Raw genomic sequence first — 22,340 nt, forward strand, 5'->3', positions numbered from 1 at the left:
GAAATGGACGAAGATCACCTCGAAATCCTTGGCGTCAGGCTTCCCGCTGGACCGGGCGCAGAGGGGGGCGGCTCTGAGGATCAGGGGAATGTAGAGCAGATTTTAGGAGAGGTGACTGACACAGATTGGCTGGCTTAGCTTAGCCCACGCAGGTTTCGAGGGCAAAAAGCAGAAAGGGGGAATGAGTGACTGAGTCGACCTCTAGAAATCAGAGGGACCTAGCTATGTCGCTGAGAGCTGTGAAAAATGTCACAGCAGTTAGATCAACCCCCCAGTGTAGACACAGCCAGGTCAACGGTGGAATTCTCATCAGCCTCCAGACAGGAGTGGAGGCAGAGAACCGAAGACGAAGTTATGGGCGGGACGATACGACGGGGTTGCCTGGATCTGGTGCTGTTCAAAGTCCTTCCAGTCCTACATCAGCACACGCGGGGCAGCCGACGCCTGCCCTGGTCACAGTTAAATTAGTTCTTTCTCTCGTGCCCATTTTAGGCCTTAAATCGCCCTGTGTTGACTAGATTTGTATTTGCCAAAGTGCGGAGCTGATGCATTCAAACGGACAAAGCCACCAGCTCTGGACGCCGAAGGTACATCTACACTGCAATGAAAGATCTGCGGGGCAGCCGTGGCAGGCCCAGGTCAGCCGCCTCACGCTGTGGGGCTGTCCAAAATGCAGTGGGGATATTCAGGCTCTTGCTAGAGCTCAGGACCTGAGCCCCACCCCCTCGTGGGGTTTCAGAGCCCAGGCTCAGCCGTCTACGCTGCAGTTTTACAGCCCCACAGCCCGAGTCAGCTGAGACGGGCTCCGAGCCGCAGGTTTTTCATAGCAGCTTGCCTTTGTTTGCCCCTCACTAGCATGCATGCTATCCCACACCCCGATCTTTGGTGCACGCTGATGGATTAGAGACGCAGGCGAGCAGAGGGCTATTCCAGGCTCTGGCATCTGCTGTGCCAGGGCATGCCGGGTCGGGCACGTGTTGCATTCGTGCAGGCAGACTGGGTGCACCTTGCTGCCCGCCCGGTCTGGCGTGAGGCAAGCCGTGCCTCAGTTTCCCCTTCAGCTCCGGGATAGATCTGGATCGGCAAGCTGGAATACAATGAGGCTGGCCATCTCTGCAGGGAAAACTTTTGACGGTCTTTTTTTGTTCTGTGTTTGTACAGCGCCTAGCGCAATGGGGCCCTGGGCCATAAATGGAGGGCTTACGTACTACCATAATACACCTAATAAATTGCACTGTTCATGTACAGCACCTAGCCCCATGGGGTTTTGGTCCATAACTGGGGCACCTACATGCTACCGTAGTACTCCTTATAAGCAGTACTAATAATGTACACCACCTAGCACAATGGATCCCCAGGCCATGAACAAGGCTGCTTGCTGCTCCTGTAATACACCTAATAACTAATAATGTACAGCTCCTAGCACAGTGGCTTTGTGATCCAGGACTGGTGCTCTCAGACATGACAATAGTGCAAATAATCGTAACAACAATGACATAATGTCCCTGCAGCCACTTTCTTCTCATGGGGCAGCTCCATCCCTGGAGCTTGACCAGGCCTCTCTGTCTGATCCCCTGCAACTCTTGTCAGGGACGACTAGTCCTTTTGATCCACCCAGGATGCCTCATAGTCCATCCACCAGCATCTTCTTCTGCCACCAATGTTCCCTTCCGGCCTTCAAGATTCAGAGCGACGCTGCTCCAGAGCCATGCAAACACGAGCTGTCAACCTCCCATCTCAAAATACCCAAAGGAAATCACCCAGCTCAAACTGCAATCAGTTCTCGGACGCCTGTTTTCTCTCTTTGCCTCCCGGTAAGTTTGGTTTTTTACTGACGGGAACATCTTTTTGTGGGTTTGTTCTATATATCGTAGCAATAGGTCTGAGTAAAACGTACAAAGGACGGCGTTCCTTCATGGAAACCTGCCTTCCAAAAGACGCTTGTCTTTGGACAGCCGGGCACCTGTTCCAAACACCCTGTGCTGTGCTGCAGATCCCCGATGTAGATCTGTCTGCGCTGCCTCACCGGGTATAATCTAACGCAGTGATTCCTTGTGACCCGGCAGGTCTGCTTCTGTCTTTCAGGTCCCTTTTGCAGAGCATTGCTTTAGTCACTCATACACCACGGGCAAAGTGACACCGAACCTGCTGCCACAGGGGTTTTTTCCTTAGCACCACAGCTAGCCCAATCAATCAATCAATCACCTTCTTTCAGCCTCCCCCCTCCCCAGCTCAGCCCTGCATACAAAACACCGGACGCGGCTCAGCTGGTTCTGATCAGTGGCACACAGCCCTGGCTGGCCCCAGAATCCCTGACTTCTAAAGGATCAGGACCCATTGCCGAGCCTCCTGGTGGTGTCGTGGGCACAGCTGGGCCGTGCAGCGTCTGAGTCTGCCCGGCAGCGTGGCAGGGTTGGCCTTTGGGCGGTGGTGATCCGCCCAGGGGGCTGGCTGGGCGCGGATCGCTCGCTGGCCTGTCACTGCCGATCCCGGGGTCAAACCCAGCCCCCGCTCGGCCCCAGGTCCCAGCAGGACAGATCTGCCCCAGGAAAAGATCCCTTGGGCCAGCCCCAGGGTGGCGATCTCAGCATGGAGACCGACGGGTGTGGACACCAGCCCAAGGAACCAGTGCCCGCGAGAGTGGAGAGGCCCCGTGTCCCATTCCCTGCCCCCTTCAGCCAGCCAGTCCCCCGGCCTGGGGCCGGATCGGAGCCGGCGCCACCTAGAGGGGAAAGGCCCCGTGCTCCCCAAGACCTGCCCTGGGGCTGGATTGGAGCTGAGGCAGGTGGCTTGGGGGCTGTGTATGAGGTGGGGCTGTATTTTTTGGGGGGGGGGTGTCTATTGGAACTGTGAGGGGTTTGGAGGGACTGGGGGGGGGAGGGGGCTTCTCCTGCCTGTCTCCTCCCTACCCCCCCAGATTCTGGCTTCAGCGCCCCCTGCCTCCCAGATCCCACCCCAATCCCCTTTTCCTTCCTCCCCCTGCCTGCCGCTCCTCCAATCCGTACATAAGCCCTGCCCCACATCTGGCCCCGATCTCCCCTACAAAGGGATCCATTGTGTTGGTGCTTGCTCTGTCACTTCCCCGTCGTGCCCATCTGGCTCTGGTGAGCCAGCCATCGAGGCTGGCAGATGCTGGTACCCAGCCCAGGGACTTAAACCCTTCCCCGATCTCGGCTGGACCCCGGAGATCGGATGCTTCGAGGCACCCCGTGGATCCCAGGTTGGTGTCTCTCTGGGGCTCCAGGGCGTCGGGGCAGCATTGGGTGCTGGTGACAGGAGAACCAGGGGTGGCCACACTCATGCTTCTGGGTTTGAATAGGACCCCACTGGCAGGGTCAGGAAGTAATTTGGCACAATTAAGGATCTTAAAGGGAGGGACTGATGCTTATCTTTTATGAGGCCGGTGGATAATGTATTGCACTGGGAACCAGGACTCCTGGGTTCTATCCCCTGCTCTGGGAGAGGAGTGGAGACTAGTGGATTAGAGCTGAGGGGGCTGAGAATCAGGACTCCTGGATTCTGTTAGCCTCAGTTTCCCTTTTGGTGTAACAGCAGTGACTTCCCAGCTAGGGGCTCTGGCGTTTCAGCCCAGCTGCCTTTAACCGAGAACTGCTCAGACACAAGGTGCTGGCCCCATGTTATTCAAATTCCTTGCTTATCTCCCTTGCAAATCAGGCTCGCAGATCTTAGGTGGCAGACACAGCAGCAGAGAGATAGGATGGCTCAGTGATCAGGGCGCAGCCTAGTATTTTGGTGACACCAGTTCAATTCTTACTGCTTCTCCAGACTCCCCACTGGGAGTTAGGCACCTGATTGCTCTGTGCCTCAATTCCCAAGCTGCCATGGCCCAGAGGTGGCTGCATCTGAATGCTTGGTGAGCCCTCCCTATTCAGTATTGTGTGTGGCTATTCCCCAGCTGCCCTGCCCAGGGCCCCCACATGGGGAGGCGAGGGGGGGGGAAGGGTACACTTTACCGGGGCCCAGAGGCCCTGGAGGGCCGGCCCAGGCTGCAACCCCCATTACCATGAGGAAAAAATTTTTCATGACTCATAAAATTGTATGAATGGGACAAGGGATTGTGGTATGTGTGTGGGAGGGGGCCCGTGTTACAAGTTTGTACTGGGCCTGAAAAAATTATGCTTGGGCCCTGGGCCTGCCCCAGAAGTGGCTGCATTTCAGTGCCAGGTGAGCCATCCCTGTTCAGTGTTATGTGTGGCTGTTTCTCAGATGCCCCCACCCAGAGGTGGCTGCATCTCAGTGCCGGGCGAGGGGTCACATTGCATCTTACAACTCAGCTGGGTGCGGACTCTGCCTTAATTAAAGATGCACCAGCAGTGACAGAACCTGAATTTTATAAACAGTGTGAGCAGTGCGTGGTTCGCCGCTGGGCTGCGAAGACTTGTGAGTTTGAGGGCAGTTCAGCCTGGTTTGTTACTGTAGGGTCTCCGCTGGGAGCGGAACCTGATTTGTTATTGTTGAGTCGAGTGTTTCCCTGTAGTAACAACATGACCCCAGGCTGGGTACATTGGTTCCCCCCCCCACACACACACACATACCCACCGTGGCAGATGGCACAGATGACTCTCATCCAGCAGGGGGGCAGCATGCAAACCCCTCTGCTGGTGCCCCTCACTCCCGCCCCACAGCCCCCCCCCCCCCGCCCTGTGACATCAGCAGACTGCACAGTCCCAGACAAACAGCTTTGTTACGGGAGGGGCGCAGAGTGGCGCTGCCAGGCTGTGCCATGCCGGGGCTGCCGCCATCTGCGGCGAGGAGCCGCGCAGAGCCTGGTGCTCGAGAATCAGCCACAGAGGGGCAAAGGGGACGGGGCGCCCAGAGAGACACATCTGCTCTGCCTGCTGCTCCCACCACTAGCCCCTACTCCCCTCCCAGCACTGGGATAGAAGCCAGGAGTCCTGGCTCCCAGTCCCCCTGCTCTAACCACTAGCCCCCATGTCCCTTCCAGAGCTGGGGTAGAACCCAGGAGTCCTGGCTCCTAGCCCTCCCCCCCCCCGACTGCTCTAACCACTAGACCCTGCTCCCCTCCCAGAGCCATCAGTCCCAGTGCTACCGCTGTGATTTTCCAAAGTTACCTGCCATGTGCCTATACTTACCAGTGGGAGTCAGGACTCCTGGGTCCAATCCCAGGCTTTGGGGTCTGGAGGTTAGTGTGGGGTGGGGGGCTGGGAGCCAGGACTCCTGGGTCAAAGCCAGGACTCCTGGGTCCAATCCCAGGCTCTGGGAAGGGAGTGGGGGCTAGGGAGACAGATGCAGCCGTGGCGGGGTAGGCAGAGGAATCATGCACATGTATCTATTGTTCTCCATGTGGTGGGGGTATCTCGTCTCACTGACTCACAGCCCGGGCTGTATCTGCCCTCACCGGCAGGGGGCACAGCCCAGGCCTTGAGACCCGGGTCCCCGAAGCCTTTCCCACAGCCGCAAGCTGGCAGCCCCGAAGCAGTGGGGGCGGGCATCACAGCTGCTGCTCAGAGATGAAATTGTTCCCACCCCAGGGTGCAGAGCAGCTGGCAGAACGTGAGGAGCTGGGGACGCCCCGAGACATGCGGACACAGACACGCACACGCAGACACAGACGCACACGCACAGACACGCACATGCACACACAGACGCACATGCACACACAGACGCACACGCAGACGCACACGCACAGACGCACACGCACAGACACGCACATGCACACACAGACACGCACACGCAGACGCACACGCACAGACGCACACGCACAGACACACACATACACACGCACACGCACATGCACACACAGACACTCACACGCAGACACGCACACAGACACGCTGGAGGCAGGGATCTGAGACACGCAAACACACGCGTTGCGCAGAGATGCTATTGATTGAAAGCGGCGCACTAGGACGAGTGCCCGCGACGGCTCTCCCAGATTCCCCCCTGGCCTGGATGCTGCACCCCAAGGTGGGGGTGAATCTGCTCCGTGTGCTTGTGAAACGAGCGTGAGTCGGAGCCGGCTTGGAAGCAGGAATTTGCCTGTGTAAAGTACAGACGCCTGCTAACGAAGCAGCAGCAGGGCTGAGATAGTGTGAAAGGGAGTTGCTTCATTAGCCAGCAGAGGTAGTAGGGCTGTTATCCTCTTGGTGGCATAAAGGAGTTGCTCCGTTAGTTGGCAGCTGCAGTAGGCTTTTATCCTCAGTGTGGCCATGTCACTGGAGGGGGCTGGGACTTGCACTTAGCTGGGGTGTTGCATTTAAACTGCCCTGCCCTGCTGGGGTCACTAGAACCCCCCTCTGGAGGGAGCCTGGCGCTTATTCCATGAGCAGCTCCCTCTGCCTTGGGGGTGGTCAGCAGGGTCACCCTGCCGATTAACCAGTGCCCAGGGTCATAGCCAAGCTGCCACAGATACCAGGGTCATCCATCCATCCATCCATCCATCTCTTCTTTTGCTTCCCCATCCATCTATCCCATCTATCTCTCTCTCTCTCTATCTATCTCCTCCCACTGGGGCATGGGGCGGGATTGTCCCCCCCTCTCCCCTCACAGTCTGTTCCCCTGGCTCTGCAATGTCCCTAGGGGCTGCTGGGTTTCCTGCAGAAGCCAGCCCAGGGATGGGTAAATCGGGCTGGTTCTGAGCCAGAGCGGGGAAGGCGCCCTGGCAATCTCCATCGCAAACGGGCACAGGCAGACCGAGTTGTTCCTTTGCTGAAGTCAGCCGCGCTGGCTGCCATCTGCTCTGTGGAGCGAAGCGTCATCATCCTTGTAATTATTAGGGGCCGTATCCTGCGGGCCCCGACTTCCCGCGTCGCCCAGCTCAACCCGGCAGAGCTCGCTGGGGTGTAACCGGGAGCAGAATTTGCCTCGATGACTCAGAGTTCAGTAGCGATTTTTGCAAAGAGCCTTGAAATTTCAATACGCCCACGTGGGAGATGCAGCCGCCTCTGGGGTGGGACAGCGGGGGAACAGCCACATAGCGACACTGCATGGGGCAGGGCTCACCCAGTGCTGGGATGCAGCTATCTCTAGGGTGGGACAGTTGGGGCACAGCCACATATAACATTGCACAGGGATCTCAGCGCCAGGTGAGCCGTCCCTGTGTGGTGTCGCTGTGTGGTTGTTCCGCAGCTGCCCCACCCCAGAAGTGGCTGCGTCTCGGTGCTGGGCGAGCCCTCCTGTCATTTCAAAGCTTTTTGCAAAGAGAAAGACTGTGAATTAAAGCCCACGACTGGCTCGAGTCCCATCAGCTGGAGAGATTCCGGGTGTGCCCAGCGTGTGCCCAGCGTGGGGGCATGACACAGGGCTCCTTTGTGCCGGGCTGTCTCCCCCCGAGGTGGGGAGGGAGAGAGCTGGGGCAGCGTAGGGGGAAAATGTGTTGCCAGCATATGGCAGGCACGCCAGGAATTCCTGCCCCTGGAACGAATCCACTGGGCGAGGGGGGTACGTGACCCCGGCCAGGGAAATTCAGGTCTTTAGTTTGTACCACCACTGACTTGCCTCTGCTAGGAGTGGAGCCCTGGAGTCCTGGCTCCTAACGTCCCCTGCTCTAACCACTAGATCCCACTCCCCACCCAGAGCCGGGGGTAGAACTCAGGCGTTCTGGCTCCCAGCTCTAACCACTAGACTCCACTCCCCTCCCAGAGGCAGGAATAGAACCCAGGAGTCCTGTGGTATCTGATTGCCTCTGTGAGGAAGATGCATTAATAAACTCCTCACAGCCGAACTATCCTTCCTCCGGCCCAGTGGGACCAGAGGGCCCGACCCGCTGGGGCCTCCCCGACCCCCATCCCAGCCCCAGGAGGCAGTGAGCTGGGCCTGGAAGAGCAGCCAGCGTGTGAAGCTGGCTCCCCACCCCCCACCACTCCCGGTGGCAGGTCCCCCCCACGCACACGCTGAGCCGGAGGAATTTGTGTGTGGGCTCCGCTCGCTCACAGCGACGCAGAGCTACCGGTGCCCCGGCTCGCCGGCTGCAGGAGGGGACGCCAGGGCCAGCCGCTGGCCCGGGATGGGACGCTGCCCAGCTGGGAGCCAGCGGTGGGATCCGTGAAGGGGAGGCCGGTGCCACGCGGTGGAAGCTCTCTGCACGGGTATCCCCTGCTGCCCCGGCCCAGTCACCAGCTAACCCGGGGATCCCCCGCCACCCCGGATCAGACCCTGGGTCAGTTAGCCTGGTATCCTCCTCCCCCACTGCCCGGGATCAGATCGGGGGTCCCTCTAAGCCGGTATCCCCCACTGCCCCCACCTGGGCCCGCTAGCCTGGTATTCCCCACTGCCAGGGGTCAGAGCGGGGTCCCTCCAGGCTGGTACCCACCCCCCACCGACCCAGATCAGAGCCGTAGGCCCTATAGCTTCTCTCTGACAGGGCGGGTCCCGGCTGTTCAGAGGTGAGCGCTGCTCTGGCCGCTGCCTTGGACCAGGGACCCTCTGTCACGCCCGGGTCTGGCCAGGTCCATCCTTGGCTCCGACCCCACCAGCCCCTTCGGTTGCAGGCGCTGGGATTTTGTCAACTTCATGCCGGAGCCGCCGAGGCGTTAGCCAGCCACGAGGACGCTGAAAGGTACAAGAGCGTGGGGCGTCCCCATGTGCCAGAGTGGGGTTGGGTGGGTTAGAGTGGGCCGAGGGGGGCTGGGCGCCAGGACTCCTGGGTTCTGTCCTTGGGCTTGGGGAGGGGAGTGGGGACTAGTGGTTCGAGTGGGGAGGGGGGCTGGGCGCCAGGACTCCTGGATTCTATCCCCGGCTCTGGGAGGAGAGGGGATTCTAGTGGTTAGAGTGGGGAGGGGGCTGGGAGCCAGGACTCCTGGGTTCTATCCCTGGCTCTAGGAGGGGAGTGGGGTCTAGTGGTCAGAACAAAGGGGCTGAGAGTTCAGACTCCTGCTGATTGATGAAGCTGGTAGCTCTGGTGACATTTTCCCTCTGGAGGCACAAAGGTCTTTGTCTCTCACATGGGGAGAAGTGGCCTGTTTATCTCCCTGCAGCCGGTGTGGGGAAGTGTGTGTGTGGGGGGGAGAGGGGGGTGGTTTGTGCTAGTCACTACTGATCAAAACAGCACAGAACCCAGGAGTCCTGGCTCCTACCCTCCAACCACTAGACCCCACTCCCCTCCCGGAGCCGGAACCCAGGCATCCTGACCCCACTCGTTCCACGCGGCCTCCTGCTAAGATCTCTCCGTTTCCGTAACAGCGCCCACGGCCCTCGCCCCGCGTCGCCTCCCTCCGGCGCTAACTCTTGGGGTGCTGGCAGGAACCATCTGCCGAGCCCACACGTGGCGTCACCTCCACCTCCAGGCTGCCCCCTCTCCTGGGGCTGCTGCTCTTGGCTTTTCTCCCTGGCTGAGTGGGGGGGGTCATGGCTTGGATGGGAGATGCCCCCCCCCCATGAGGATTGAGGGGAGGAGCATTGGGTGGGCATCGAGCCAGGCCGGGGCTTGTGGGGATCTGGAGTTGGGGCTGGTTTGGGGCTTGGGGGGCAGAGAGTGGGTATGTGGGGGGCAGAGGTGGGTTTGGGGGGCAGAGAGTGGGTATGTGGGGGCCAGAGGTTGGGGACCTGAGGGCAGGATATGAGGGTCAGGAACTTTAGGGCATGAGGGGTTCAGGGACTTTTGGGGGGGCGGATGGAGGGCCAGTGGATTTGGGGAGGGCACAGGGCAGAATGTGGAGATGGGGATGAGAAGTTCGGGAGATTCAGAGGGAGAGATGGGGGTTCAGGGGAGACGGGGTTAGAATGTTTGGGGGTGAGCAGCTAGAGGGTTAGGGGGCAGATCAGGAGAGGGGCTGCTCTGGGGAGGGGGACGATCGGGCAATTCAGGAATGAGTGGGGTGGGGGGGCGCCGTGGGGGAAGGATCCAGCAGGCCGAGCCCTCCCCCGAAGGGTTATGGGGCCATCCTGCGTGGGAACGGGGCTGCCCCCATGGGCAGGGAGCTGGGGGTTGGGGACTGGCCAGTGGGGCCTGTGTTCCCGGCCTGCTGGTGGTGATGACCCTGGTCCTGCTCCCACGGGGCCGGTGTCCCCGGGCCAGGGCCTGGCGTTCTTGCTGGGGCTGATGCAGGCGGGGGGGGGGGGGGGGGGCTGGAGCCGCATTGCCCGGCAGCCATCTTGCCTCTGGCTGCTGCTCACGGCATAGGCCTGGGTAGGGCTGGCCCCAAAGACTCCTCGCCCCATCCCCCCATGTCCTGGCTGCTACTCAGAGCTCAGGCCCAGGGACCCCTGGGAAGGGTTGGCCCCCACCACTCCCTCTAGGCCCCGTGCCAGGGGGGCAGTTCAAGGTCTGGGCCTGCAAAGCCTGGGCAGGGTGGGCCCCATCCCATGGCACTTGTGTCCGGCAGGGCGACTCCATCGCTAGCGTCCCACGCTGCCCCCAGGCTCTGCCGGCCGCTCGGAGCCCGGGACAGCCGCCAGGACTTCCGAGTCGCCTCCTCGGAAACGGCCAGTTCAGGCCTGTGCTGGCTAGTAGGGGAGCGACCGTGTCTCCAGGACACTGTCTTTGAAGTCAAGGTGGGATGGCTCGGAGCCAGGACTCCTGGGTTCTATTCCCAGGCTCTGGAAGGGGAGTGGGGTCTAGTGGTTAGAGCAGGGGGGCTCGGAGCCAGGACTCCTGGGTTCTAGTCCCAGGCTCTGCTACTAATTTGCTGCGTGTGTTTCTGCGAGGCCCCACTGCCCTCTTGTGGCCAATGCGAGAAGAGCAGCGACTGCTCTGTTTCCGGGGGGCGGGTGGGGGTAACTGTGATTTCTTGGGTTGAGGCTGCATTTCTCCCCCCTGGAGAATGTGTGAGGCAGCACCTCTCTGGCCCTAGTGTTAAATCTCCTGAGTGCCGGGGAGAGAACCCAGGAGTCCTGACTCCCAGCCTCCCTGCTCTAACCACTAGACCCATTTCCTTCCCCCTTTTGGGGGTCAATTCCCAACCTCAAAGATCCCGCCCCGCCCCTGCACTGGGGAATGATCCCCTGCCATCCACCCTGAGAATTCCTCTCCAGGGAATTTCATCCCTACTTCTGTAGGAGAAGAGATGGCATGATTGCAGGGCACTGGAGCGGGAGCCCGGACGCCTGGGTTCTATCCCTTGCTCTGCTAGTGAGAGCAGGGACTGGGAGCTTGGGTTCTATGCCCAGCACAGCCTGTCAGGGGCAGCCCAGCGGTTGCTACCAGGCATGAAAGGGCTCTAGTTTTGGAGCTCATTTGCCCTAGTCTGTCCCCGAGAGACACGCAGGCTTTCCTCCTTGTTTGTTAGAAGGCCCCTAGCTGGGCGGAAGGGATTGTGTGTGTGTGTGTGTGTGTGTCTGTGTGAGTGCGTGTGTGCGCTGCCTCCTACTGGCTCGGCTCACACTTGCGCTGGGCGTGAGATGGGAAAACATCAACCCCATTTCCGCTGACCCCCTCTTCTCTCTCTGCAGCTCCCACCGCCTCACCCCACCCTGAAGATGAAGACTGCCGCAGCTCTCCTCATCTTCTGGCTCTTCTCTGGAGGTACTGACAGGGCCCCAAAGGGGCCATCCCCCCCAGCCCCATTTCCTGTCTTTTATAGTCCCTGCTCTGCAGGGGGGGTTTGAACCGGCGGCTCAAACAGCCGGCACGGCTAGTCACAGAGCCGCAGGGCCGGCTGCGTGAGCGGAGGGGCAGTAAATGGTTCATACACCTCAATACGCGAACCGGGCACCTGCCCCCCTGCATTGCGTGACATCAGAGGGCAGGGAGGTGCCTCTCACTGGTCTCTAGCCCAGCCAGTCTGCTCAACGTCAGTGGTTCGAATCCCGCCCCGCCATCTCCCAGGAGCCAAAGGCTGGTGCGTGAGCTGAGTTTGTTGGCCCTCAGTCTGGCTCTGCCAGCGTGGGTGTTGTCCCCCTGGAGTGAGGACTGGGCGGGCCCGGGAGAACAAGCTGCCTGCTAGAGGGGGCTCCTCCAAGGCGGCAGGGGTGGGTGCAGGTGGGGGAGCTCTCCACAGTGGGGGGAAACAGAAGGGCTGCTCACCAGGGGATATCTTCCCCTCCCCCAGCAGTAAGGCTCCCACAAAAAGACCCCAGAGGCAGGATCTGGGTTCTAATGGGGTGCTGGTGGTTGGGTCAGCAGGGAAACTGAGGCACTGGAGGAGTTCCAGGGTCAGGTACGTGTTCATTCAGGTCTAACATTCCCCGAGGGAGAACAGCCCTGAACCAGCTTTCCCAGAGCCTGTGGGAAGGGGCTTTCCAAAGGGCTTGGGTTTAGGTTGCACGTGCAGGATGGGAGACCCTGCTGGGGGGAACCAACGGATGACCTGCTAGTCCCCTTGCCGGGAGGGGCTCCGTTTGTGTGACCCTGGAAGAGGCCGCAAGGGTCAGAACTGTAATTTGACGTAGGTTGAATTGTACCTGGGCTGTTTAGATACGGCACAGCCGGGTGTCTGAGAAGTAGCTAGAGGTAGTTGCAGGGAGGGATGGATGGAGGGTGAGTGGGATAAATGGCTGGCTGGAGGGTCGGGTGATGGACGGACGAACGGATGGGTAGAAGGTTGAGTGGATGGGTGGACAGTTAAATGGATAAATGGTTGGTTGCTCAGCTGGATGGGCGGGTGGATGTTTGGGTGGATGGATGGGAAAACGGACAGGTGGGTAGGTGGCTGGATTAATAAAAGATGGGGTGGATGGGCTGGTGGATGGATAAATGGTTTTGTTTGGGTGGATGGATGGAGGGATGGATGTGTGAGCGGGTGGGTGGACGGACAGAGATGACTGGACGGGTGGAGAGGGATGGGTAAATGGTAGGTAGGTGGAGGGATGGCGGGAGGGAAAGGGATGGATGGATGGAGATGGATGTTTGGGTGAGTGGACAGAGATGACGGGACGGATGGATGGCGAGGGATGGGTAAATGGCTAGGTGGAGCGATGGATGGATGGATGGGTGGAGGGGGGATGGATGGGTGGATAGAGAGGGACGGACGGACGGACGGATAACGAAGCAGGGCCTGGCAGGGTTTGGCAGCTGGGCAGAGAGGAGGCGAGTGGGGAAATCGAAGGGACAGAACCTGGCCAGTGGCAGGACAAGGTGGGGCAGGGGGGGCGGGTGTGCGGGTTCCCAGCCCCGCCGCGCAGCGCCCCTCACTCCCGTCTCCCCGCCAGGCGCCCTGGGTGGGCCGTGGAGTGCCTGGATGCCCCAGAACATTCTGGCCTTTGAGGGCACGTGCGTGGCCATCCCCTGCCGCTTCGACTACCCGGACGAGCTGCGCCCCTCGGCCGTGCACGGCATCTGGTACTTCAACAGCCCCTACCCCCGCAACTACCCGCCCGTGGTCTACAAGTCGCGCACCAGCATCGTCCACGAGAGCTTCCAGGGCCGCACCCACCTGCTGGGCGACCTCCAGGCTCGCAACTGCACCCTGCAGCTCAACCGGCTCAGCCCCGAGCTGGCGGGCAAGTACTTCTTCCGCGGGGACCTGGGCGGCTACAACCAGTACACCTACTCGGAGCACAGCAACCTGGAGATCGTCAGTGAGTGCGGGGGGCTGGGGCACAGGGTCTTTCTCCTCTAGGGGGCGCCGGCTCCCATCCGGCCTCAGGGCAGGGGACTGGCTGGCTCAGGGGGCAGGGAATGGGGCACGGGGCCTTTTCCCTTTAGGGGCTCAGCACTAATAATGATGGGCTAGCCCCCCAGTCATGCACATGGGGCTCAGGTCCCCCTATTGCTGCATCAGGACATTTGGGTCTCTTCTTATCTCTGGGAGGGGAGTGGGGTCTAGTGGTTAGAGCAGGGGTGGGGGGCTGGGAGTCAGGACTCCTGGGTTCTATCCCCGGCTCTGGGAGGGGAGTGGGGTCTAGTGGTTAGAGCAGGGGTGGGGGGCTGGGAGCCAGGACTCCTGGGTTCTATCCCCGGCTCTGGGAGGGGAGCCGGGTCCAGCGTGCCGGATCCCACGTCTTTGGCTTCACCCAGCCTCTTCCCTCGCCAGACAAGCCCGACGTCGTGCCCCCGGCCGAGGTGGTGGCAGGGCTGGAGGCGGAGCTGCGGTGCGTGGTGCCGGATAACTGCCCCGCCATGAAGCCCGTGGTGAGATGGCTGAACCACGAGGCGCTGGAGGGGCAGTTGGTCTTCGGCCAGGTGGAGGAGGAGGACGGCACCTGGAACCAGGTGTCCCTGCTTAAGTTCCGGCCCTTGCAGGAGAACGACAGGCAGGAGCTGGGCTGCCAGGTCACCTACCCCAACACCACCTTCCTCTTCGAGGCCTTCACCACCCTGGACGTCAAGTGTGAGTGGCCAGGCAGTGCTCACGCCAGCCCCACCAGCCTGCTGGCTTCTGGCCCCAGCGCTGGCAGGGGAGTGAGGTCTAGTGGTTGGAGCAGGAGGGCTGGGAGTCAGGACCCCTGGGTTCTGTCCTGGCTCGGGGAGGGGAATAGAGAGTTGCAGTGAACACTGGTAAGAGCCCAATGTTACAAGTCCCCAAGGTTAACCCTGACAATATCCTTTGGTGTTGAGTTCCACAGGTCAGATAATAGAAATATTACGCAGCAGCAGGGAGTTCCACCAGTTAACCCCACTCATCCGCAGTGGCAGGGAGTCCCGTGGGCTAAACCCCCTAGCACCCGGTAGCAGGGAGTCCCACAGGTGAACACTCAGCTCTGCCTCCCCCACCGCAGACGTCCCCCAGATCCTGCAGGTGAACTCGTCCCTGGAGGCCACGGAGGGCTCGCGGGTGGTGCTGGTGTGCGTGGTGGACAGCAATCCCATGGCTTTGCTCGCGTGGTTCAAGGACGAGGCGGTGCTGCGGGAGGAGCCGGCTGCCAACCTGACGCTGGAGCTGCACAACGTCACCCACGCGCAAGACGGGATCTACACCTGCGTGGCCGAGAACGTGTACGGGCGGGTGAACCACTCCCTGGCCCTCACCGTCATGTGTGAGTGCCACGGCCTGGGCGGTTCTCACCCTGCTCCGGGAGGGGAGTGGGGGCTAGTGGTCAGAGTGGGGGGGGGAGCCAGGACTCCTGGGTTGTATCCCCAGCTCTGGGAGGGGAGTGGGGTGTAGTCGTTAGAGCGGGGGGTGGGGGGGCTGGGAGCCAGGACTCCTGGGTTGTATCCCCAGTTCTGGGAGGGGAGTGGGGTCTAGTGGTTATATTTCTGGCTCTGTGGGTCAGTGCACCCCTGGTTCCTGGCGCTCCTCACCCTGCCTTCCCCCCACAGACGCCCCCCGGAAGCCGTCAGTGAACTCCTCTGTGGTGGCGGTGGAGGGTGAGTCCGTGACCATCCTGTGCAGCACCGAAAGCAACCCAGAGCCCATCATAACCATCTTCAAGGAGAAGCAGATCATGGCCACGGTGATCTACGAGAGCGAGCTGCTGCTGGAGATCCCCGCCGTGACCCACGAGGACGATGGGGAGTACTGGTGTGTGGCGGAGAACCAGTACGGCCAGCGCGGCTCCGCCTTCAACCTCACAGTGGAGTGTGAGTCTCCCATATCGGGTGGAAGGGCTTCAGGGCTGTTCCCCAGCTGCCCCACCCCAGAGATGGCTGCATCTCAGCCAGATCTGGGGCAGGCCGTCCCCATGCAGCATTCTGTGTGTCTGTTCCCCAACTGCCCCACCCCAGAGATGGCTGCATCTCAGCCAGCTCTAAGGCAGGCCATCCCCATGCAGCGTTATATGTGGCTGTTCCCCAGCTGCCCTGCCTCAGAGCTGGCTGCATCTCTGCACCCTGTGAGCTGTCCCCGTGCAGTGTCGTTGTGCGACTGTTCCCCAGCTGCCCTGCCCCACCGTTGCCCACATCCCCACGATGATGATGCTGTGTTTGTCCCTGCAGTCGCCCCCATAATCCTCCTGGAGTCGAAGTGCACGGCGGCTCGGGACACGGTGCAGTGCGTCTGTGCCGTGCTAGCCAACCCGGAGCCGGTGATCTCCTTTGAGCTGCCCACCCGGAACGTGACGGTCAACGAGACCGACCAGGAGTTCGTCTATTCCCAGAAGACGGGCTACACGGTCACCAGCATCCTGACGCTGCGCGGGGAGCCGGACTCACAGCTCTTCATTGTCTGCTCCGCCCGCAACCTGTACGGCACTAAGAACCAGCAGCTCCAGTTCCACCACTCCAGTGAGTATCCGCCCCGCTCTTCACAGCGCCTCCTGCTGGGAGAGGCCAGGCAGGGGTAGCCCGGAGTTCCCTCCATGCTCCCCACAGCGCCCCCTGCTGGGAGAGGCCAGGCAGGGGTAGCCCAGAGTTCCCTCCATGTGCCCCACAGCGCCTCCTGCTGGGAGAGGCTAGGCAAGGGTAGCCCGGAGTTCCCCCCATGACCCCCACAGCACCCCCTGCTGGGAGAGGCTGGGGCTGGGGTAGCTGGGAGCTCCCCCAGAGCCAGCGCTCCGCCATGCTCCCACAGCACCCCCTGCTGGGAGAGGCTGGGACTGGGTGCGTCCCCCATAGCCAGTGCTCCCACCGCCTTCCCCACAGCGCCCCCTGCTGGATGAGGCGAGGCTGGGGTAGACGGGAACTCCCTCCCCCCCCAGCCCCATGGCCAGCGCTCCCACCATGCTCCCCACAGGCTGGGATTCCCTCGTGACTAACCCGAGCCTGCGCGTGCTGCTTTCAGACAGTCTGATGTGGGCGAAGGTGGGCCCGGTGGGCGCCGTGGTGGCGTTTGCGATTCTCATCGCCGCCGTGTGTTACGTGAGTCAGACGCGGAAAAAGTAAGTCCGGAGGCCCCCGGGGCTCAGCTCTAATCACGCGGCGTCCCGGGAGCGGGGTGATGCCGGGGCAGGCAGGGGCAGGAAATCCAGGCCGGAACCAGACTGGATCGCAGATCCTCTTCTTGTCAATACAGTGCAGGACTTTACTTACAGGGAGAGAAGCCAATCTAAGCTACGATCGATTATTATTCTTAATAGAGATTTAAATCCTTCCTGGACAAACCCCCCATCCTGACTGGCGTCAGCCTAGAGGTGGATTTTCAGATCCATTCTGATTTTGAAACGAGGGATGCTCTTTACCGGGGTTGGAGTCAAATTTCTATACCTCGAAATTAAGTGTCAGCCACCTCAATTGTTTTCAATGCATATCCTTCATTCCTCTGAGAAGGGCAGTTTTGGCAGGGGAAAGATGCAATTTTTTGTACCTCCAAATAAATTAAGAGTAACAATGAACATATAGGACTATTGTTCCCTGAAAATGCAGGAGCATTTTCGTAGAAGAAGGGTGAACATTTATATCCTGATCTGTAACCAGCAATCCCTGATTAAATGGCATTTATAATTACTGACTATCGTCATCATTAATGAAGCGCCAATTAATCAGCGTTTGTTAATTAGCAGTCAGCTATTGACTGTCCAGTCCGGGGCGTTAGCCATGAATTGATCCAGATCGAAGCTGGATGGGGGGTAATTAATGATAGTCACTAATCAACGATCAGTTATTGATACATCGGGAGCACACAGCGACCGTTTCATCATTCAGATAATTATTAAATTACACAGGTAATGCAGATGCAGTTAATTGAGGGAGATGATTATTATTTACTCCAAAGTCATGGTTAAATTACACAGTTAATTGCTACAGAAGTTGATGCAGGTGGTGAACTGAGTGAGCCGATATGTAAGGTCACACGGGGGCCGTGGTGGAGCTGGGAATTGACCCCCACCGAGATGTCGGCCCGGTGACCAGGCCTCCCTGTCGTCTCTTTCTACCCAGGAAAAACAAGAACAAAAACTCCAGCTTCGTGCAGCTGGAAAACCCGCCGGTGGGGTACAGCGGAGAGTACCGGCCCCCGGGGCCCCTGGACAAAGCCGAGGTGGGGCTGATGGGATTGGCATGAGGGGATGGAGGGAGAGAGAGTGGGGTGTGTGGGGCTAAAGGGGTGTGTGGGGATGGCTGGATGAAGAGGTGTGGATGGGGAGGCAGGGATGTGTATAGATGGGTGGGTGTACGTGGGGATGGATGAATGGATGGAGGGGGGTGCAGGGGAGGGATGGGTGGGTGGATAGGTAATCTAGATAAAATTGAACCCTCCAGCATCAGTCACTATTTCATGTCCGTAAGCAGAGAGGAAAGCTAACCCCAACTGGCTGGTGCACAGGGGCACGGAATGGGACACGGGGGCCTTTTCCTTCTAGGGGGCGCTGGCTGCGATCCAGCCCCAGGGCCAGGGGCTGGCTGGCTCACGGGGGTGGGGAAAGGGTTTCTGCCAGTCCTTTGCATCCCACACTCAGTCCCGTAAGGACCCTGAAGCTGCGGCTTCGGAGGTTGCTTCCCGGAGGTGTCCCCCTTGGGACCCTTGGGGCGGCAGCAAGGGGTTGTCCCCCAGGTACCCAGTGACGGCTCTTCCTTCTCCGATAGTCCAAGGAGATCTGCCCCCTGGAGAGCCACTGCCCCGCCAGGTAAGCCTGGATTTCCCAGTCTGCGTCACCCCCACCAACGTGCGTCACACCTCGTCTCAGACCCCTCTGCACCCCACAGTCGTGCACTGGCTGGGCAGGGAATGGGACACGGGACCTGGCTCCAGTCTGGCCCCAGAGCTCGTGGGGGTGGGCAACGGGGCCTGGGGCTTTTCCCTTCTAGGGGGTGTGGGTTCTGGCTTCAGGTCAGCTGTGGGTCAGAACATGGGGGTCTTCCTGGAGTACCTGCAGCCCCTTGTGTGTGCATGGATTCCCTTGCAGTGTTGTGGTGTCTTCCCTTCCCCCCACTCATTCTGTGCTCTTGTCTAGATGTGCCATAAAATCTCAATGCCTTCCCCCCCCACACACACATGGGACAGTCCTCGCGTCCCTGCCACCCCCTGCCTGGGAGAGCTCTAGCTAGGATCCTGCGGCAATCATTTCCCCAGGTTAATGCCAAGAAGGTCCCACAGGTGAACCCCAGTAAGATCAAGTGGCGGTGAGTTTCCCAGGTAACCTTCAGTGTTATAGGACTGGCTACCCCCATGGTATCCTCCTGAAGCAAGTCCAGTACATTGAGCCCCTAGTATTTATGGCAGGGAGTCCAAGTGGTTAACCCCACTAAAACCCAGTGGCAGGGAGTTCCATGAGTTAACTCTATAATATCCAGTGGCAGGGAGCCCCACATGTTAATGCCATAATATCGAGGGGCAGGGAGTCCCGTGAGTTTACCATATAATACCCGGTGGGAGGGATCCTGTGGATCCAGGCTCAGGAAGTGCCACAGGTTAAGCCTATAATACCTAGTGGCAAGGAGTCCCACAGGTTAACCTACAATATCCAGTAGCAAGGAATCCCGCAGGTAAACACGCCCATTGTACCCAGGCTGATGCTGCTCTGCTTTCCCTGCAGTACGAGTGGCGCCCGGCCTCCAACAAACGCCTCCTGAACAAGCCCGAGGGCTCCTTGGACTTCGACGTGGACTACGCCAACATCGACTTCACCAAACTGGCCACCAAGGACAGCTACACCCTGACTGAGGAGCTGGCGGAGTATGCAGAGATCCGTGTCAAGTGAGCCCCCTCCTTTCCCCCACATGCACAGCGCAGCGACAAGCCCTCTGCCATGGAAACCACACCCGCCAGCATCAGGAGCTCATGTGCCCACCAAGTCACCGGACACAGCCCTGCCACGGAAACCCGGCCTACCATGATCAACCCCCTGCCGAGGGCAGGTCCTGCCACGCCCACAAATGGCAGGACACGCCCCCCCGCCTTGGAAACCCCGCCCACTGGAATCTGGACTTGCCACGCCCCTACCACGGCCATGCCCCCACTGCAATCAGGACCCCCAACTGAATGCAGCTGGGGCAGGGACTGTCTCTCACTGTACGTTCGTACAGCGCCTGGCGCAACAGGGCTCTGATCTCAACTGGGTCAGGGACTCTTTCTCACTGTACGTCTGTGCAGCGCTTCAGACCACAGACTTCCTGTGTGCCCTTGGGCACGTCCTAGCCTCGCTATGTGCCTCAGTTTCCCCACAATCTCTTAATTCCCCCCATGCACAGTGTCGTTCATAATTCCATGCCCGAGATAGCCCTGGTGAACCCTGTACAAAGCAGGCCTGAATCTTTCCTAAACCCATCCAGCCCTTGTTTTAATTCCCCCAACCCATCTTTCCCCGGGCCGAAGGCACAATGTCATTTTCCGCTGCGTCAGGACCAGCTACAAAGCTGTTTCGACCAGTATAGCAACTCCCAGCCAGGAAGGGGAATAAACCATTCTGGAGTGAGGCACTGTCGTACCAGTATAACTGCCTCCACAGTCCTGGTATGGCGAGGGGCTGTACTGGTATAACTGTATCAGTAGAAAGCCACATGTCTAATTGACATCGTTATTCCGGGGGAAAATCTCTGGGCAGCTCAGATGTAAATCAGGGGTTCCAAAAACCCACAGTCGTAATCTTTGTCTCCCACTGGGATAAACAGGTGCTCATATACTGGGTCCAATCCTCTGGAATTCTTAGCTCTATGATCCATCGGCACCAGCCATCCTGGGGGAAAAATTAAAAAAAAACAAACCCTGTCATTTATTTTTGTTGTCGCTTTTTTCAGATATTTGTCTGATAGAAAAAGGAAGAAATAAAAAGCCCAAACTAACAACATTCAAACTTTCTAACCAGCGCTTAATTCTGCCCAGAAATCTCTCCCTAACCTCGTTAACCCGTCCAGGCAACCGGATCTGTGCTCTATTTATTGATTAGATGTATGATTAGATTTAAAATAAAACACAGCGCTCAAGGCTCTGGTATAATAACAATACTAAAGGCCATTTTACAGAGCTCTGGCAGGGAAAGGAACAAATTCCACTGTCCCCAGCGCAGGGTGTAAAGGATCATAAAAACGTCAGGCGTCGAGGGACCTCACGAGGTCGCCAGCTGCCCACCCCGAAGCAGGCCTGGGTAAACTTAGCAGAGCCCTGTCAGGTATTTCTCTAACCTGGTTTTAAAAACCTCCAGTGATGGGGTTCCCACGACCTCCCTTGGAAGCCGATTCTGGCTTTCCCTTAGCGTTAGGAAGTTTTTCCTAATAGCTAACCTAAATCTCCCTTGCTGAAGATTAAGCATCTTGTCCTGTCTCCAGTGGACATGGAGGATAACCGATTGCTGTCCTTGTTATAATGGCCCTTAACATATCGGGAGACTGTTTTCAGGACCCCTCTCTACCTTCTCTTCTCTAGACTCAACAGGTCCAGGTTTTTTAACCTTTCCTCTCAGGTCAGGTTTTCTAAACCTCTGATCCTCTCCATTGCTTTCCTCTGGACTCCAATTTGCCCACCCCTTTCTGAAAGAGCGGCGCCCCACTGGACACGGTGCTCCAGCTTCGGCCTCCCCAGAGCAGGACGGTTACATCCTGGGTCTTATATACGACACGGCTGTTCCTACAGACCAGAATGACTCATAGACTAAGGCCGGACGGGACCAGCATGATCATCTCGGCTGACGTCCTGCACATCGCAGGCTGCAGAACTTCTCCCACCCACTCCTGTAACAGACCCAGAACCCCCGGCTGAGTTACTGGAGTCCTCAAATCATGGCTTAAAGACTTCACGTTACAGAGAATCCACCATTTATGTTAGCTTAGACCTGCAGGGGAACCATGCCCCACGCTGCAGAGGAAGGTGGAAAAAAAACCCAGGTCACTGCCCCAGGTCTGATGGTCGGGGGGGGGTTGGAAATTCCTTCCTGATGACATGAACTAGTTTAAAAAAAAAGATGAAATCAAAACAAAAAGTTTCCATTGCCCCGAAGCAAAAATTTCTCTCTCCAATTTTCATTTTGCAGGGAATTTTGTCCCGATTCCGAGCCATTCTTTTTGTCTGAAAACACAGAATTTCCCCCTCGCCCCCAACAAGAATTTAAATTTCCATCTACCCTGACTTTGTTTTATGCGCCCAGAGCCTTGTAAAAGAGCCACCGCAGAATCCAGGCCTCCATTTATTTATACTAAGTGGTGTGTACAATTTCTGTTCTCGGTTTCTATGTAAATAGGGAAGAACATAAAAAATAATTGAAGCCAGGATTAGCTCAGTAAATTTTTAGTATCATGCGTGTGTGTGTGTGTGTGTGTGTGTGCCTGTTACAGTGAAAAATGATGCCACTGGCTTAGATAGCTCTGATCCCAAGGTAGAATAAGACCAGCAAACATATCAGGAGAGCTGTATTAATTCCAAGAATATGTCGGTTTCATTGTGTATCGTTGTTCCGGGAGATGCCAACCGTTTAATGATTTTAACCCAGCAGACTTTGTATTCCGAAGGAAATAAAATGTATTTTACAAATCCACAGGGTGGGTAGCACTGGATTCGCTTGGTGGGGGTCTTCACAATGCCCCAGGGTGGCACTGGGGGGGGGGCTGAGCTGCAAGGGGCTCTCCCCGGTAGTCAGGGCTGGCTCCGATGTCCCAGTGTGAATCAAACGGAGCAAGGGTTTGAATCTGGATCTTCCACAGCGTCGGGCAGGGCCTGACCCCTCCCGGTCTGTCTCTC

At 58.6% G+C, this 22,340-nt stretch overlaps 1 protein-coding gene across 3 annotated transcripts; it reads left to right on the forward strand.

Moving 5' to 3' along the window:
• Positions 1-3,062: 3,062 nt before the first annotated feature.
• On the forward strand, positions 3,063-22,137 carry MAG (myelin associated glycoprotein). Of its 3 annotated transcripts, none has more exons than XM_067558520.1 (11): positions 3,063-3,220; positions 8,345-8,539; positions 11,371-11,443; positions 13,069-13,437; positions 13,893-14,189; positions 14,578-14,835; positions 15,119-15,379; positions 15,734-16,021; positions 16,518-16,614; positions 17,612-17,711; positions 19,207-22,137. In XM_067558520.1, exons 3-11 carry the CDS (start codon positions 11,398-11,400, stop codon positions 19,369-19,371), a joined length of 1,881 nt encoding a protein of 626 aa, XP_067414621.1. In that variant the 5' UTR covers positions 3,063-3,220; positions 8,345-8,539; positions 11,371-11,397; the 3' UTR covers positions 19,372-22,137. The 3 variants fall into 3 exon arrangements, with proteins under 3 accessions (XP_067414621.1, XP_067414623.1, XP_067414620.1); XM_067558522.1 differs by having other exon boundaries at positions 8,472-8,539; XM_067558519.1 differs by lacking the exon at positions 8,345-8,539.
• Positions 22,138-22,340: the final 203 nt, after the last annotated feature.

This window comes from Emydura macquarii, unplaced genomic scaffold (genome assembly GCF_026122565.2).
Source record: "Emydura macquarii macquarii isolate MOO-44397 ecotype Brisbane River unplaced genomic scaffold, CSIRO-AGI_Emac_v2 contig_2116, whole genome shotgun sequence".
Lineage (NCBI taxonomy): Eukaryota > Metazoa > Chordata > Testudines > Chelidae > Emydura > Emydura macquarii.